General features: G+C 34.5%; 1 protein-coding gene and 1 pseudogene across 3 annotated transcripts in view; one reads left to right on the top strand and one right to left on the bottom strand.

The window, feature by feature from the left end:
- The window catches only part of EXOC2 (exocyst complex component 2), a 210,204-nt gene that overhangs the window by 49,648 nt on the left and 144,162 nt on the right, over positions 1–16,394 (top strand). For all 3 annotated transcript variants that reach the window (XM_011383239.2, XM_023524910.1, XM_011383240.2), the window contains exons 4-5: positions 3,041–3,167; positions 15,469–15,582. In XM_011383239.2, the coding sequence (XP_011381541.1) occupies positions 3,041–3,167; positions 15,469–15,582 (241 nt within the window). The remainder of the gene's footprint in view (positions 1–3,040; positions 3,168–15,468; positions 15,583–16,394) is intronic.
- On the bottom strand, positions 12,578–12,696 carry LOC111732964 (annotated as a pseudogene).

The following is a 16,394-nucleotide window of genomic DNA, read 5'->3' as shown; positions in this document are numbered from 1 at the left end:
TTTTCCAAGTTGCAGTAGCTAGTCTCATTTTAAAAAAAATGTTTTTAACTCCTTGAACTTTTATGTTATATTTAAGTATTTAGTATTCTATTCTGAACAAGGGGTGCAATTTCCTGCTTTTGTCTGTTAGTCATCTTACTCATAGTTTTTATTTTTTTGTGTATTTTTGTTTCAGTTATAATTGCAGCTTTCTACATTTCTTTAATGCAGGTTTTGTGGTGGTTGATTTTTTCATCTTCTGTATGTCTGGAAAAGCCTTAATTTTTCATTCATACCTAAACTATAGCTTTGCTGGATATTGTTCCTGACTGGTGGTTTTTCTCTTTTAATAATTTAAATGTTTGTTTCCCCTCTCTCTTAGTTTGTAGGGTGCTGCTGAAGAATCTGATAATCTAATGGGGTTTTCTTTATAGATTACTGTCAGCTTTTTCCTGGCTAACTTGAGCATTCTTTCTTTATAGTTAATTTTTGACAGTCTCAATATACTGTGCCTTAGAGAAGCCCATTTCTGTTAGCTTCTTTGATTTTATGATCCAGTTCTTTCCATAGTTTTGGGAATTTCTGATTATTTATTTGAGTAGGCTCTCTGTTTTCTTCTACTGCTCTACTCTTTCTAGTATACCCATTATTTTTGTATTGCTCTTTTTAATGGCCAGTAGTTCTCATAGAGTTCTTTACTTTTTTTTTAAATCTGAATTCTCTCTCTTCTTCTACTTGAGTCATTTTTAAATATCTATCTTCTATATTATTAATTCTTTCATTCATCTGCTCTGCTGTATTTCTTAATCTTATTAGTTTATTCTTCATATCCTTTATTGAGTTATTCAGATCCAGAATTTGTTTGGTTCTTTTTTATAGTTTCAGTCTCTTTGTTGAAGTACTCATTTTATTCTTTGATTTTGTTTCTGAGTTCATTGAATTGCTTTTCTAAGTTTTCTTATATCTTGTTGAATATTTTCTAAACTGCAGTCTTGAGTTCTCTGACATTTAAGTAACAGTCTTCCATGTCTTTAATTTTTTTTTTTTTTTTTTGGAGATTTTTAATATTCTTCCGGAGTTCCCTGTTACCTTGGTTATTCATTTTGTCTGATGAATTATTCTCTACCAGGGCATTTGTGGGAATGAAAACTTTTTTTTTTTTTAAGTATTCGCCATTTCACTGTTTATAGGTTTGATAAGTAGAGGTCTTTCTTTCCCCTAGTAGGTGGCACTGAACCGTGTTTTTATTTTCTCTTACCTGCACTGCTTCTAGGATCTCTGTGGAGCAGTGTTGACTTGACTGTGGAATATGTTCTGTATTCTAGTGTGTTCTTGCTCTATGGGTTGTGGAACAGTTTCACTTTTTGCACAGTTTTTCTGCCCCAAACCCTGGGCCTAGCCTCAGTGTGTGTTAGCCATCCAGGCCTGTTTGCTCTTTCTGCTGCTCTGGTTTGTCCAATGGGGTTGAACCCCACCCCTTCACTGCTATTAGGCTGTGGTCAGCGTGAAACCCTGGCTTCTGTCTCTGTCCTTACTTCCTGTCCCATTGCCTCTGTTCGCTAAGATATGCTCACCTTCACATGTCTCAGTGCTGATGTCTCAGACCTGTTTTTGTGTTGGGCAGGGAATCCCTTGTTCAATTACAGCTGTTCAACCTGTTGTAACTTCAAAGGGTGAGACCTGGGGGTCTTCTCACAACTGCCATGCTGCTCAGCAATTATTTCTATTCTTCTCATGGCTAATTCTGTGCATGACCATGTCCCTTAGTAAAATAAGAATTAATGTCAGACTCATCTTTGTGATTCTATAATGTCTTGCACATTGTCAGTACTTGATTTTTTTTTATGATGTAGCAATATCGCAGGCATAATTACACCCAGACCCTGCTTCCCTCTTGTATAGAAAAGTAAATAATTGCAAATTGTTTTTGTTTTCTGTCTTGGAACATTGAGCTTTTCTGCAGCATTATCTTCCTTAAATTCCTAGATTTTTTTATAAATAAAAATGTAAAGAATTTAAGAGAAAATTATAAATGGAATTTATGTATATATACAATATCACTGTTTTTATTTACTCATTTTTATTTGATGTCTTAAAAAACTCAACTGTGAAATTAAATAAGGAAATCGTTTTCAATTTTCTGGAGGAACTTAAACCATTTTGACAGAATCCGGCATCATCTCATGTCATGTTTATACAGTAGATAAAGAAAGCTTATTTGAAATTATTAATTTTATTCTCCAACACCCTGCCTATGGCCTCCATAGCACAGTGTAGGGTCAGTAGTCTTATCTACCTGTACACAGGAGTATCTGGACTTGAGCATAAACTGACAGAACTTTCCATTGCATCCTGGAAGAAATGTGAGTGCTGGTAAAATTAGTGGGTTTCCAAAAGGTGATAGAAGTTGTCCGGCATCAAATACCCTTCTTCCATGAAGCCTTCCAGCTCCCAGCTCCTCCTCTTTCCTCACTGGCACTTTGCCCATTTTCTGTTGTAGCCCAGGTCCAAAAGTGGTAAACTGGTGAGTTCTGTGCCAAGGTGAATGACAGCGAGCTCCGTCACATGAAAGAGGGTACTATTTTCAGAGATCACATTTTGTTCATGGGGTCTACCCAGTTATTTTTACTGAGTTCTTGTTAGTTTTGTTACGCAAGCTATGCATTCCTTGGATGATGTTTGACTGATTTCTTTATATAAGGAATTGTTGGATATTTTGTTGAATTTACCAGATTAATTGTACTGTTTTTTTTTTTTTTGTAAAATACAGTTGTTTTAGCAGAACTTTTTTTCAGAGGCTTAATGTATCTTCTCTATAAATAATGTACAGTGAAACCATGAACCAAGAGGTGTTATTTTTGTCTTTTTATAGCTTCTTAGTATTCTTAATTAAGCCACCAGACATAAAAAAATAAAAGAACCTTTGTAGTTTCAAATCTCTTAAAAATTACTGTACATTGCATTTTGTATTAGGTCCTTAAAAAGTAAAGTACTTTGCAAGACTTAGAAAGTATCGGAGGGTATCTGTATCTTATTAAGGATGTGTTCCTTATTTTGGTAGGTATTTTGGACCAGTCTGCTGTGTGGGTTGATGAAATTAATTATTATGATATGCGTACTGACAGGAATAAAGGAATTTCTCCCTTGTCCCTACGTCCTGCTAATCCACTTGGCATAGAGATTGAAAAGTGAGTACCATGTTACCTTCAATTTTTTTAATTTTTACTCGCTAAAACTTTTATATACGTAGAGTGAACAGAGTCAAACTCCAGAAACATCTAGGGAAGCACAATTTAAGACGTCTTTATTGTTGGGAGACTAGTGTTATTTTTGAAGCCTGGTCAGCTTTGCTGCCAGTGAACGTTCCCATAAGTTAAAATTTTTGGCAAAAACTACTTACCTCTTTAGTTTTTTGAGTTTACATTTTGTCAAGAAGAAAATAATTTTGGAATTTTTAATAACTAGTACTTTAAAAAAATATAATTGACATATAATATTAGTTTCAGGCATATAACATACTGATTTGATATCTATATATCTTATGAAGTGATCATGACAAATCTAGTAACCTGTCACTGTACAAAGTTATTATGATATTATTCTCTATGTTCTCTATGCTGTATATTGCATCCCTGTGACTTATTTTATAACGAAATTTGTACTTCTCAGTCCTATTACCTTTCTTGCACTTCTCCCTACTTCCTTCTGGTAACCATTAGTTTGTTTAAAATCCCTGTTTCTGTTTTGTTTTGCTTGTATGTTTGCTTTGTCCTTCAGATACCACATATAAGCGAAATCATAGGGTATTTGTTTTTCTCTGTCTGACTTATTTCACTTAGTATAATATTCTTTAGGTCCATCTATTTTGTCACAAGAGGAAAGGTTCATTCTTTTTTACATCTGAGTAATAGCCCATTGTATCTGTATACCATATCTTCTTTATTCATTCGTCAGTGGACACCTAGGTTGCTTCTATATATTGGCTGTTGTAAATAACGCTGCAGTGAACATAGGGATGCATAATACTGTTTTTCATAGTGGCTGCACCACATACAGTCCCACAACACTTGTTATTTGAATAACTAATACTTTTAAAGACATGAGAATTAATGCTTTATCTGGAGTTGGTAAGTTTAAATATTTAGATAGTACTTGAAATAAAAATAATGCTTTCCATGTACTTGATATTTTGGGAAAAAAATTAAATTAGGGCCAATGCAGTCTTTTATTTTGTTTAAAATTCTGCTTATAAGCCATACTTTATTCAGACTCATTATTATTTTTAAATCAGAATCGCGGCAGGTAAATATCTTTCAAGATGTCTTATAACAGTCTAGAATTTTTTAATCCCTAGAACTGTGTTTTAGTAATTTTTGTAATTAGTACCTTTATTCTTGTATTTTACATAATCAATTCATCTAACACCTAAATTGTGTCTTATTTTATGCCTTGGTGATTCTGCTTATTAGGTTATATACCGGGTGCTCCTCTATGAGCACTTACCGAAGGTGACAAATTAGTTCTATTAACACTTGAACCATAGCTTTATTTTAGATTTTTCTGTGAATGGAGGAAATTCTCTATTAATCTATGTAGTTTAACCCAAGCCTACACTTGAAGACTATTAGTAATTCTGGTAGCAAGCTTCTTTTTCACCTACTGGGTTTTACCCCTCGCTGAGAGAGAGGCGGCAAGTGTTTGTCTTGGGAAGTTATGTTGAAAACGTCCTGGGGCTTATCAGCTTTTAGTGAGTTTGGAGTGTTCTAGGTTATATCTTTGGCAGCATAGGTCATTCTGGAGCTGTTTTAAGGTTTTTAGTGCTCTATAAATTAAGAGTTTAAAGATCAAGAAAGTCCAGAAAAGAGTATTTACTTGAGCACAGTTTCAAGTATGAATAGACTTTGCACTTGATTGTAAAGCTTTTAACAGCCTGCTTCAGTACTCTTGAAATCCAGCTTCTTTCTAAGATCTGGCACAAAAGCAGTGTAGAGCAGTTCCTTTATAAGGAAGAAACTGTTTCCGTACATGGGGACAATGATTATAAGAATATTGTGAATTTTTTACAAGCATTAGACAAAATTAATGTAGGGAGGAGACAAGAGAATTAAAATGTTAATCGAGCCACAATCAAAGACTGCAATATGCTGATCAGCCCTGTAGCCAGGCCAGGAGGACACCTTCAGAACAAAGGAAGATTTCTGCTGGAATTGCTAACTGCCTCTTCCCCACACCTGTGAAGGGGAAACTGGAATCAAGAATAGTTCTCTATGGCTAAAACCATGGGGAACTTATGGATAAAGGCTGAGAACTGCTAGCAGGCCTTTCACTCCACATGTTTTTACCTTTTCACGCTATATACTCTTCTCCTTCTTCATTGTATGTCTATATCAAAGGAAATGGGAACTAAAGAATGACATATAAACTGAATTTCCTGAACACTCAGGGTCCCTTTCAGTGTTTTTATTCTGTCTGTCTGTCTGTCTGTCTGTCTGTCTGTCTGTCTGTCTCTCTCTCTCTCACTGTCCTTCTCACTCTCTGCCTCTGAAAGGGGACCACACTCTGTCTGTGGAGTGTTATCCCTTTTCTAATAAACTTTCCTTTTGACTCCAGTTTTGGCATGTGTGTTGAATTCTTTCTATACTCAAAGGACCCTCTTCTCTTGGTAAAGGACTTGGTCTCCTTCCCCCTCAGGGAAATTTGCCCTGTCCTGCATCAAAACTATCAAAAATAGGATTAAATTGGATGTTTACTATCATGAAATGGATTCCCTTAAATTTTAGTTTGGCATATAATCCATCCCCTGTTAGATCTCTTTACTTTCTCATGTCCTCTCACCTTTTGCCTTTATTTTTTCTGTTATTGCTGCTGCCTACAAAGGAGTTTGGCTTGAATTCTAATAGCACTTTCTAAAAATGTGTTTCAGGATAATCCTTTGATAATGTTAGTAACAGCAGCCAGGAATAATGACACAAAAATTTCTTAGCTCTTTTAAAATTTTTCTTTTTTTCTCTGAGAAGTAATCTGATCTAGTCCGGGGATAAACTCTATCAGTTTGAATCATAGCTCTACCACTTACTGGCAGTATAACTTTGAACACATTAACTTCTGTTTGCCTTAGTTTGCTCAGGTGCAAAATGGAGTACCTGCGACATAGGGTGGTTGTGAGGATTCAGTGAGTGAATAAGTGCCTTCGAATGGTGTCTCGCTGAGAGCAAATGCTTAATAAACATTAGTCATTATTACTATGATTTTACGCTCTTCTTGTATATAAACTATTCATAGCTCTATCACTTAGCAAAAGAATCTCTTTTTTAATGACTATTAAGCTTTCAGGATAATAAATTGTATTAAAATTTTAAAGTAGTAGTATGTAAGTAATTCAAGGAGAGCTTAAATGGTGATAAAATTACAATAATATTTCTTTTGAAGTGTTACTTAAGTTTCAGTAATAATTTGTTCAGCCATGGGGTAATTAAAGAATAGATTTTGAAAAGGTAAAATCATGACTCTTACACATATGTAAAATGAACATGTATGTTTCAGAGCTTTTATTAATGGGAAAACCAATAAAATGTTAAAATCGGTTCAAAAGGAATTCCATAGGAGAGGTATGAGTAGGCAATGAGGAATGCTAAAAGACGCAAAACAGGCTACTTCTACTGCATGGTAATCAATTGCATCTTTACCTGACAGGTGTTTCTATGCCCTGGTCAACATCAGCCTTCCACAAGTTAACTTTTGTTTCTATAACAGAGTTACAAAATAGAGACAAAGAAAGGCACAGATTCCTATATAATCAGAAAACACTGGGAAGCCCCTCCAAATAGTGAAAGGACACCCAATAACCTTTTTGCCCATTTAAAGTCTTTACAACTTTTCCAGTCAAAAGAAAGAGAGATACGAGGAAACAAGAAAATGAAGTGGAAAGAGGTATAGAAACCAAGAGAAGAGAATATTTTTGGCCAGAAAAATGGTCTTTCAGGTTCGTTTTTATTTTTTTAAAGATACTGTCAGTAAAAATGCATTTATTTTATTGAACTTTTATCTCAAATAGAGAAATCTTATTTTAGAAAAAGAAGAAAACTGGAAAGGAAAAGTAGATGTTAAAATAGTGGTGTGGGTTTTATTTACCTGACTCATTATTTCTTAGGTAAAAGCTTTAGTCCCCATAGAGAATGTTGTTACATTCAGAGTAGATTCCCTAAGAGCATTTCATAATTATCTGGCCTTTATTTCTGTTTATTGATATCATTTGGGTGTTTCTTTTATAATTAAAAGGCTAAAGAAGACCTGTTTCTAACATTTCAAAATGTCAGAGAAGGAATAACATGGTTTTATAATTACTTGTTGAAATATTTTAATTGAGAAGGTTTGAAGAATGATGATTGCTTGTTATAAAATACTGTAGTCCTGATGAATGATCAGGTTAAAGTGGTATGGCCACCTTTGGAAGATGAATCATCTCTTGGGAATTGTGAATGTTTATGGAAATTCTCTTTAGCTGGCAGTCAAATGTACCATGTGAAACAGTTGGGGATCTTGTAGGTTGTGGCCAGTTCATCTGAATATGAAAAAGCAAGTGAGAACAACAATATAGTTTTCTTGTTACTCTTTGGTGTGAGTCAGAGTTCAATAAATATTTTATTGCTGTACATAGCATGCACTGTCCTCTTTCAGCCCACAAGTTTAACAACTGGCATTTATTGGCCTCCTTCCACTGCTAAAGTCCTTCATATTCCTAAATTTTTAACTGATATTTTGCAAACATGGTGCCACGATACTCATAAAAATGTTACTAATTGCTCAGAAAAAATAACTTTCATTTTGAACTGAGACTAGGATTTGCTTGTATAAAGTCTGTATTTCTGATTAATATATTCACAATATATGTCGTCTTTGCACAGCTTAAATTGTAATGGAGAAAAACTAAACTGAAAAAGAAGGTTAAAACAGGTTCGTATTAAATAAAGCTTTCACTAGGTTTTATTTCTTAAAAATGATATTTGCCCAACAAAAAAATATTTAGAAGTAATGTTTTTGGCGATAGTTCATATTTGGGAATGAGGACATAAAATTGGAGCTTTGTCTCTGTTTTTATATGCTCTACAATTCTTTTTGTAAAATTATACCTGGGAATGTCTCTGTAGTCAGCTGATGCACTGTTAATACCTGTATTATTTCCACATAGGTTTTATGGGCTATACAGATCTGATTTTCTTTTCATCAGTTTGACTTTCCAATAGAAAAAGTAACCAGTTTTTCTCCTACATTTAGAAAACGAAAAAAGGTGGCAAAATAATTCTTAGAATGAGTGTAGAAGAGAAGAGCTTTGGATAAATTTACCTTTTAGAAATTTCATAAAAAAGGATTTATTGGCTGTGATACAGTGCCTAAGTCCAGAAACTATCAGACTGAAAAATAAAACACACACATACACATAACCAAAAAACAAGTTCTTAATATTTAATACGACAGAGTGAAAACAATGATGCTAAAAATTTAAATCTAAAAGAATTGAGTGTAATATATACATTCTCAAAAGAACTATAGAAACCTGCTTTTACTCAGTTAGCCTCCCCTGCCTTTCATCTTTCCATCTGTCAAATCAAGACAACATGTTCTCTTCATGAAACACAGTAACACAGCTGCAATCAGGCTGCACCCTATATGGGGTGGTTAGAATTTCTCTCAAAATGATTTTTGTTTTGCTCACTCATGGGTCATTACTGCAGGTTGTTCTCATCCTTGAAGGTGAAGCCGATATGTTAAAAAACATTCCTGTTAGTTTCATATCTGACCACTCAATCCATATACCAGGATCTTCCCATGGCATGGTCTAAGCCCGAAAAAGTTTAAATTTAAATCTGTGCTTACACTGCCATCCAATGGAAAACATATATTTTAGGGGTATGAAGAGTTGTCCAGCTACTGAAACTGTTTTATTCTTTAATGAAAAGACTTCATGAGTTTATATAGTAGAGTATATGTTGCTTTTACTCTCTAACTCAGTGCTAGTAGATTTAAAGTGTAGATTTAGTTTGAATTACTTGGATTGTACTTTGCTTTTATTGACTTGTTAAGCCATCACTTCACTTGGTGGCTTAGAGCCTAAAATCTCATTGTGAGCAAATGTTTAGGTTCTTTCTAACTCTCATTGACATAGTGCTTATTCCTTTCCTGATACTGTTATTAAGACTATTAGCAATTGTCTGCGTTCTAATTAACTCTTCCTCCGCTCTCCCCCTAAGTTTCTATATTTCTAAATTTGTAATTGTGGCTTTATTACATACCTAAGATTCTCTGTTTCTTTATTTGACAGTGGAAGTACTGGGTTCAAATCTCGACTATTTGTATGCAACTTCACTATGTTGTTATAAGAATCAAATAAAATGATACTTATGAAAATAGTCTGCAAAATGCAAAAAACTAAGTATAAAGAATAAAATTATCAGCGAATAACAGGTATGAGCATTTGTTATGTATCAGAAACTGCTAAACCTTCTACATGCATTAGATAATGTATCCTTTCATCCTTAAAACATTCCTAAGAGGAAGATATTATTATCCCATTACCCTCACGAATAAATGGAACCATATAGTGGTTACATAACTTCCCCAAGGTTATAAAAACAAATCTAGCAAACTTCAAGATTGAATCCAGAGCTTGTGTTCTTAACCACTACTTATTACTTTTACCTTCTATTATAAATACTGTGATGAGTCATCTCTGCTTTTGCATATTAGTTCCCCTTAGAGCTTCATTTCTCTTGGCGTTGTCATTCATTGTCTGTTTTTTTCCAGATCCTCTATTTCACATTCATTTTGAGGTGTTCGCATAAAAGATCAGTATATTTAGGCATATATTTTGGGATAAATTGATTCAGGATGCCTTCAGCTGTAAGTAACAGAAGATGAAAATTAATTTTGGCTTTAACATAAAGATTTATTTTCTCATAATATACAAAGTTCAGAGATGGTAGATGCCATGATTGGTTAAGTTAGTGACTCACTCAGTTCTGTCACTCAAAGATATAAGGAACCTGGGTTTGCTGTTCTGCTGCACTTAGCATTGCACTGATTTCTTTCAGAATTGTAAAATGGTTTTAGTGATTTCTAGTGTTGAAACAATACTAATACATAATAAATGATAAAATGATAAAAATATAATATTATCGAAACAATAATGATACATAATAAATAATAAACCACAATAATGTTTAGAGGCAGGAAGATGCTATTTCTTCTTGGATCTCCTTAAAAATATGGAAACTTTTTCCCAGATATGCTTCAGAAGATCTTTCCTCAGAAATCACTGGACAAAACAAGATCACTCAGTAAATAGCAAGGAGACTATGATAAGCATGATTGGCTTAGGATAATTAGCATTTATTTAGGGAAATTACCAGTGTCACACTATGTAGGATTATTTTGTCTGAGAGGGTAAGGAATGAATGTTGGTTCCCTAGTCAACAGTGGGCTTTATTGTATGATTTGGGGCTAATTATTTGACATCTCCATGTTAGAATTTTGTCATCTTTAATATGATTTATCTTATCGTTATAAGTTTGATTCTTAGTGTAAGTCTCAATACTGTTCTTTCAATTTAAATATATATAAGAAAATTGGAAGAGAGTTTAATGTCTTTAGTAAGAAATTATTGTAAAATAAACTCAGTCTTAGGGGTGATTATGAAGGTTTCGGAACTAGGAGGTAGTATTTTGACCAAGAGATTCAATACTTTTCAAACTCTACTTGATCCATTTAGATGGTTGAAGTTGCTACCTGTATGAGAAATAATAGTACATGGGAAATGAGATACTAGTAGGTGGATTAATGCTTCAAATCTCAGTGTAGAGCTCTCTGGTAGAAGCACAAGGCCTATTCCAAAGGTCGAAGGTGCCCCCTCACCACTCACACTAATGGCAAAGCTCAGTTTCAGGATCTTCCACCCCTTCTTCCTCCCACCTTTGCCTTGCTAGTGGCAGGGTATGTCAATGATGAGGAGCCCATGGAGGCCTGACCATGCCCCATGTACTTCTCTTTATTGCCAGAAGACTCTGCTGCTAAAGAATGTGTCCCCAGTTGTGTTCTGGAATGTGGCCAGGCCCACATCTGCTCCCTCTTGAGGAGAAGGGATAGAGGGAGAGACTCCTGGGGTAGGAGAGTTTCTCAACTGGCTTATCTCCTAGAGCCCTTACTAGACATCAGGCCTTTATCTTGTGATAAAACATCTACTTACATTTGTAAAAATAACAGTTTAGTACATTATAAATTAAATGTTACTAAGGTTTAAGAATCAGATGAATTTTAAATATGTGAAGTTCTAGATAGCTTCAGGTTTACAACTTTCAGTGTCACCTGTTTAAGCATTTTAACTGTTTAGGATATGACCTTTTTATACATGCCATTTATATCCAGTTTTTTTTTTTTTTTAAATTTAGCTTTATTGAGGCATAATTGACAAGTTTGTAAGATATTTAAAGTACATATCTTGGTGATTTGATATACATATACATTGTGAAAGGATTCCAGCCATCTAGTTAACTAGTACATCTGTCACTTCAAATATTTATTTAGTATTTTTTGATGAGAACATTTAAATTCTACTCTCAGAAAATTTTAATTATATAATACAGTTTATCAACTATAATCACAATGTTTTACATTAGATCCTTGGAGACCTTTTTCATCTTTTAGCTGTAAGTTTGTACTCTTTTACTACCCTCTTTTTATTTCTCCTATGCTCTAGCCTTTTTTATGAGTTTAACTTTTTTTTTTAATAGGCCATATATTTTTTGGAAAATCTGATAAGTGGTTTATATCCCTTAGATCTGATAAGGGGCTTATATTTTCAAATCTGATAAAGGGTTAATATCCAAAATATATAAAGAACACTTACAACTCAAGAACAAAAATTTTCAAAAATATGAAAATAATTTGAAAAATGAGCAGAAGAGCTTTTTCTAAAAAAGACAACACAGATGGACAGGTACTTGAAAAAGTGGTTCAAATCACTTATTGTCAGGGAAATGGAAATCACTAATTGTCAGGGAAATGCAAATCCATGAGATATCACACATTACACCTGTTAGAATGGCTCTTATCAAAAAGGCAAAAGAGAACAATTATTGGTGAAGATGTGGAGAAAAGGGAACCTTTGTACACTGTTGGTGGAAATGCAAATTGGTGCAGCCACTATGGAAAACAGTATGAAGGTTCCTCAAAAAATAAAGATAGACTTGCCATATGACCCAGCAATTTCACTTCTAGTATACGTCCAAAGAAAATGAAAGCAGTAACTCGAAAAGATATATGCTTCCCGTGTTCATTGCAGCATAATTAACAATAGCCAAGTTGTGTAAACAACCTAAGTGTCCATTGATGGATGAATGGGTAAAGAAATTATGGTACACACACACACACACACACACGCACACGCACGCACACACATGCACACACACGCACATGCACACACACACGAATATTGTTCAGCCGTGAGAAAGAAGGAAATTCTGCCATTTACAACAAAATGGATAGACCTTGATCTCATTATTCTAGACAGAGAAAGACAAATGCAATTTTGTTTTTTTTTTTTTAATGCCTACAGCACCTGGTATTCCTAGGTGGTCTCCCATCCAAGTACTAACCAGGCCCAACACTGCTTAGCTTCTGAGATGCGGCGAGATCAGGCATGTTCAGGGTGGCATGGCCATAGACCTTATTTTTTTTTAACTAAATAGATTGAACATGACTTAACTGTCAGACCTTGGGGTCTGTGTAGTTTTAGACATTTCATTATGCCATGTAACTGCTGTATTTTTGAGTTTTGTATCTGTGTTTTATGCTTTTTTGCTTTACTTGCTATCATTATATCATAGATCCTTTTTTTTTTTTTGATGTCATTCTTAACTCTAGCAACCCTTCCTTCACACTTCTGGTTTGATATGGATAGAAAACCACCCAACCAAAATCAAACTACAGGGCTTGAGTGGAAGAAAAAGAAGCTCAGGTTGGCTTCTCAGAATTCCTTTTTGCTGCTTTTTTGTTAGCCCTGTCTTTAATCTTTGAGTTTGGAACTCCTCCTTATTAGATTAGGATTTCACATAGTTGAATAATTTGTAAAGACTTAGGGATTTAGTTGATACCAAGTGATTCTGTTGTACTTTTTGACTCTTAAAATAATTTAACTTTATGAGAAAGCGAATTGTTAGGATTACATAGAACTCCAGTTTAAGTATCGTACAGAAGTAAGGTTGACAGAAAAGTCATGAGCATGCCACCATGCACATCTTCCTCATACAGATGACAGATGGCAATAATTTATCATGCCGTAGTTTCCAGTTTAGACAAAGCCACATAAATCTTGAAACAGCATTCTAGACAGACACTACTCACTAGTTAAGGTAGAACTATGGGATATAGCCTATGTGTATCAGAGAGAAGGGTTCTAGTTATTTAGCTAGGGCTCAGCTTAAGTCTCCACTCAGTCATTACATTCTCCAAAAATTCTATCATGGAAGCATCATTTACAAATAAATAAAATGAGAGAAGTATCAAACTAGCATGAAGAATCCAAACCAAAATAAACTTCTAAAAATGCAGAGTTCTCTAGCTTCCTTTCAAAGGCTCTGTCTATTGAAATGACCACCAAACTTATGCCACACACATGATTTAGACTGTAATATTTTAATTTTTTAAGCCAGTGAAAAAAGATGTAAGGTTGACCTAGTCTCTGAGTTACTAAAACTGAGATGATGCCAGCTTTATGTCCATGATTCGCTTAAAGTCTCTCTCATCTTTTCATCTGTTACTACAATGTTAATCAGGGCTTTCTTTCCCCCTAATTAAAAAAGAAGATGTCATAGTATGTGGGACTTTTTCTCTCTTGTCTGAGGCCCTGATACAATAAATGTTGGATTCTAGATTAAAGTGCAGGATTTACAAAGGAAATTGTGGGGAACTGGTTTTGCTGCTTGCGTTCCTGTACTTTTAGGGAGTATGAAGGGATAAAGGAGCCAGTAGGGAAGGGGGAAGGTTTATAAGATTTCTTGAGAGCTAGGCTGTGAGAATATGTGCTCTTCTTCACTCATGCCTGGTGAGTGGGGCTTCTACGGAGCCTCCAGGTAAAAGTGTTCATGAGCCAGAGGCCCTGGCACTCAAGAGCACTAGACCAGTGCATGTGGGCAGTGGAGGTGTCTGCCTTGGCAAGGGTGTTTCCTGGGACCAGATGAGAGAGTAGGCTCCAGGCACTGCAAAGTTGTGCTTAAGGGAACTGGTTACCTGCAAGTCAAGAGGCTCAAGCAGGTAGTACTTTTGGATGAAAATGCTGATCTTGGACTAGGTTGCCTGATTTCTGAATCGAGGCTATGTTTATAATAATGTGGATCAAAACTCTCAGATAAGAGTGAGTAGAAGTCATCAGACCTGCCTACATTTTCTTCCAGGATGAGGATAATTTCTCGCATTGAATAAATTTTAAAGAGGTACTGGGCTTTAAAATAATGTCCTATTCATACCCTGTGAGTTGGGCTTATCCATTATATGGGGGTAAGGAACACAGTTCAGTCAGAAGGCATAGCAGGATCGGAGGAACAAAGTAAAAACGAACACCATGTGTGCAGGAAAGTATAATCCCTTTGAAGTTGCTGAAGCTTCAGGTTTGAAGATTAGAGTGGCAGAGATGAATCTTGAGAGAAAAACAAGTTCAGATCATAGACTTGACTACAGAATTTGGACTTTATCCTGCACAGATGGAGATATAGTAAGGGCTGCTAGCTCATAAGCCCTCTTTGGGCAAAGTCTGCCCATGTTGCTTTTGCTCTCAGACACAACTCTCTGACCTCCAGCATGGAATCTGACCTATAGTTGATAATTAGTATTTGAACAAATAAATAAATGAATTGATCTGGAAGTCGACCTTAAAATGTAGGCAAGAAAATGAGCTGCAGATAATGTATTGCTTGTTATAAGCTTTTCTTAAAATTATTTCAGATATGGACATTTAAAAATGAGTACTGTATAGCTAGATTTAATTTTATTAATAGGCATTATCATTCAGCATTATTAGTATGCCTTAAAACAGCTTTCACATAGGTCTTTAACAAAAATCATTTTAATAAACTGATTTAATGTTTTTTTAGTTTCGATGTATCCAAGTTTTTATTTTTCATCCTTTGCGTAGGGAATGATTTCATATTTGGCTAGATTTCATAAAGTATCAACTTTTAGCCTCTTTAAATCTTATATTCTTGTATTGATGTAATTTCTATATTTTAACTAATTTCCTATCTTATATTTAATCAAAGTTGATATGAGAATAAATCAGCTGAGGTGCAGGAAATATATTTTGTGTATACATACAAACATAGGCTCCATATTGTATGGCGTATAATTATAATGATTTGTATTTGTGTTTATTACACTGGACGTCAGTTACGTCCTTGTGGTAGTAACACTTGAAATATATTTTAAACTTTTTTTTTCCCTCAGATGTAAATTTCCCCAGAAAGACTTAGAAATGCTGTTTCCTGGAATGAGTGCTGATTTTACAAGTGAGAATTTTTCAGCTGCCTGGTATCTTATAGAGAACCACTCAACTACCAGGTTAGTGATATTGGACTGTTGGCTGTGAATGGTTTCACTCGGATGCAGCTAATAGGATTATAAAGCAATGTGGGTTTTAGGTTCAACTCTGCTACTTTGGAGCCCTTTGATTTTGGGTGAGCTCATGAACATCTCGGGGCATCTATTTCCTTATTTATAAAATGTGATTATTAGAGTACCCTTATTTCCTACTATCATGTTTTTTCTACATGTTTCATTATTTGTGCAACCCATTAAAACTTTGTGGAGTCTCAGCTGGATACCTAACCTGAAGTTTGAATGTGACTTTTGCTTACTCAAATAACAAAACTTTCAAGTCTTGGTGTAAAATAGAGAACACACCTCTTTCCGTTACTGTAGAGCAAAAGAGGATGAGTTAGTTTATCATTTTACAGAGACCTGGTTTAAAATTAGGCAAAAAATATACAACATCATATATCCAAATTAAAGTACTCATTTTTGTCTGCTAATGACATTTGATCCTCTCTATGCAAGGTCAGATTTGTAACTTTTTTTGCAAGACTGGTTTAAAACAGTTATATTTAGTAAAAATGTTTGACTAAATGGTTTGTTGCATAAAACTTTTATTCTTGAAAAGTTAACTTGTTAAAATATACCTTTGGAGAAATTTTTTTCCTATTGGAATGCAAACTATTACAATAGTAGAAGACATGAAGAAAAGTTGGTATATACAGAGAATAAATTTGGCCTGATAAATCTTTAAAGCAAATGTCTGAAATCTTTCATTGTAGAAGATGGTTCTAATTTCACATTATGGATGTGGTTTTTCTATTACTATGAGTCAGAATTGA

Source organism: Pteropus vampyrus, unplaced genomic scaffold (assembly GCF_000151845.1).
Source record: "Pteropus vampyrus isolate Shadow unplaced genomic scaffold, Pvam_2.0 Scaffold509, whole genome shotgun sequence".
Taxonomy (NCBI): domain Eukaryota; kingdom Metazoa; phylum Chordata; class Mammalia; order Chiroptera; family Pteropodidae; genus Pteropus; species Pteropus vampyrus.
The sequence above is the reverse complement of the archived record's forward strand: the minus strand, read 5'-3'. Positions and strand labels throughout refer to the sequence as shown.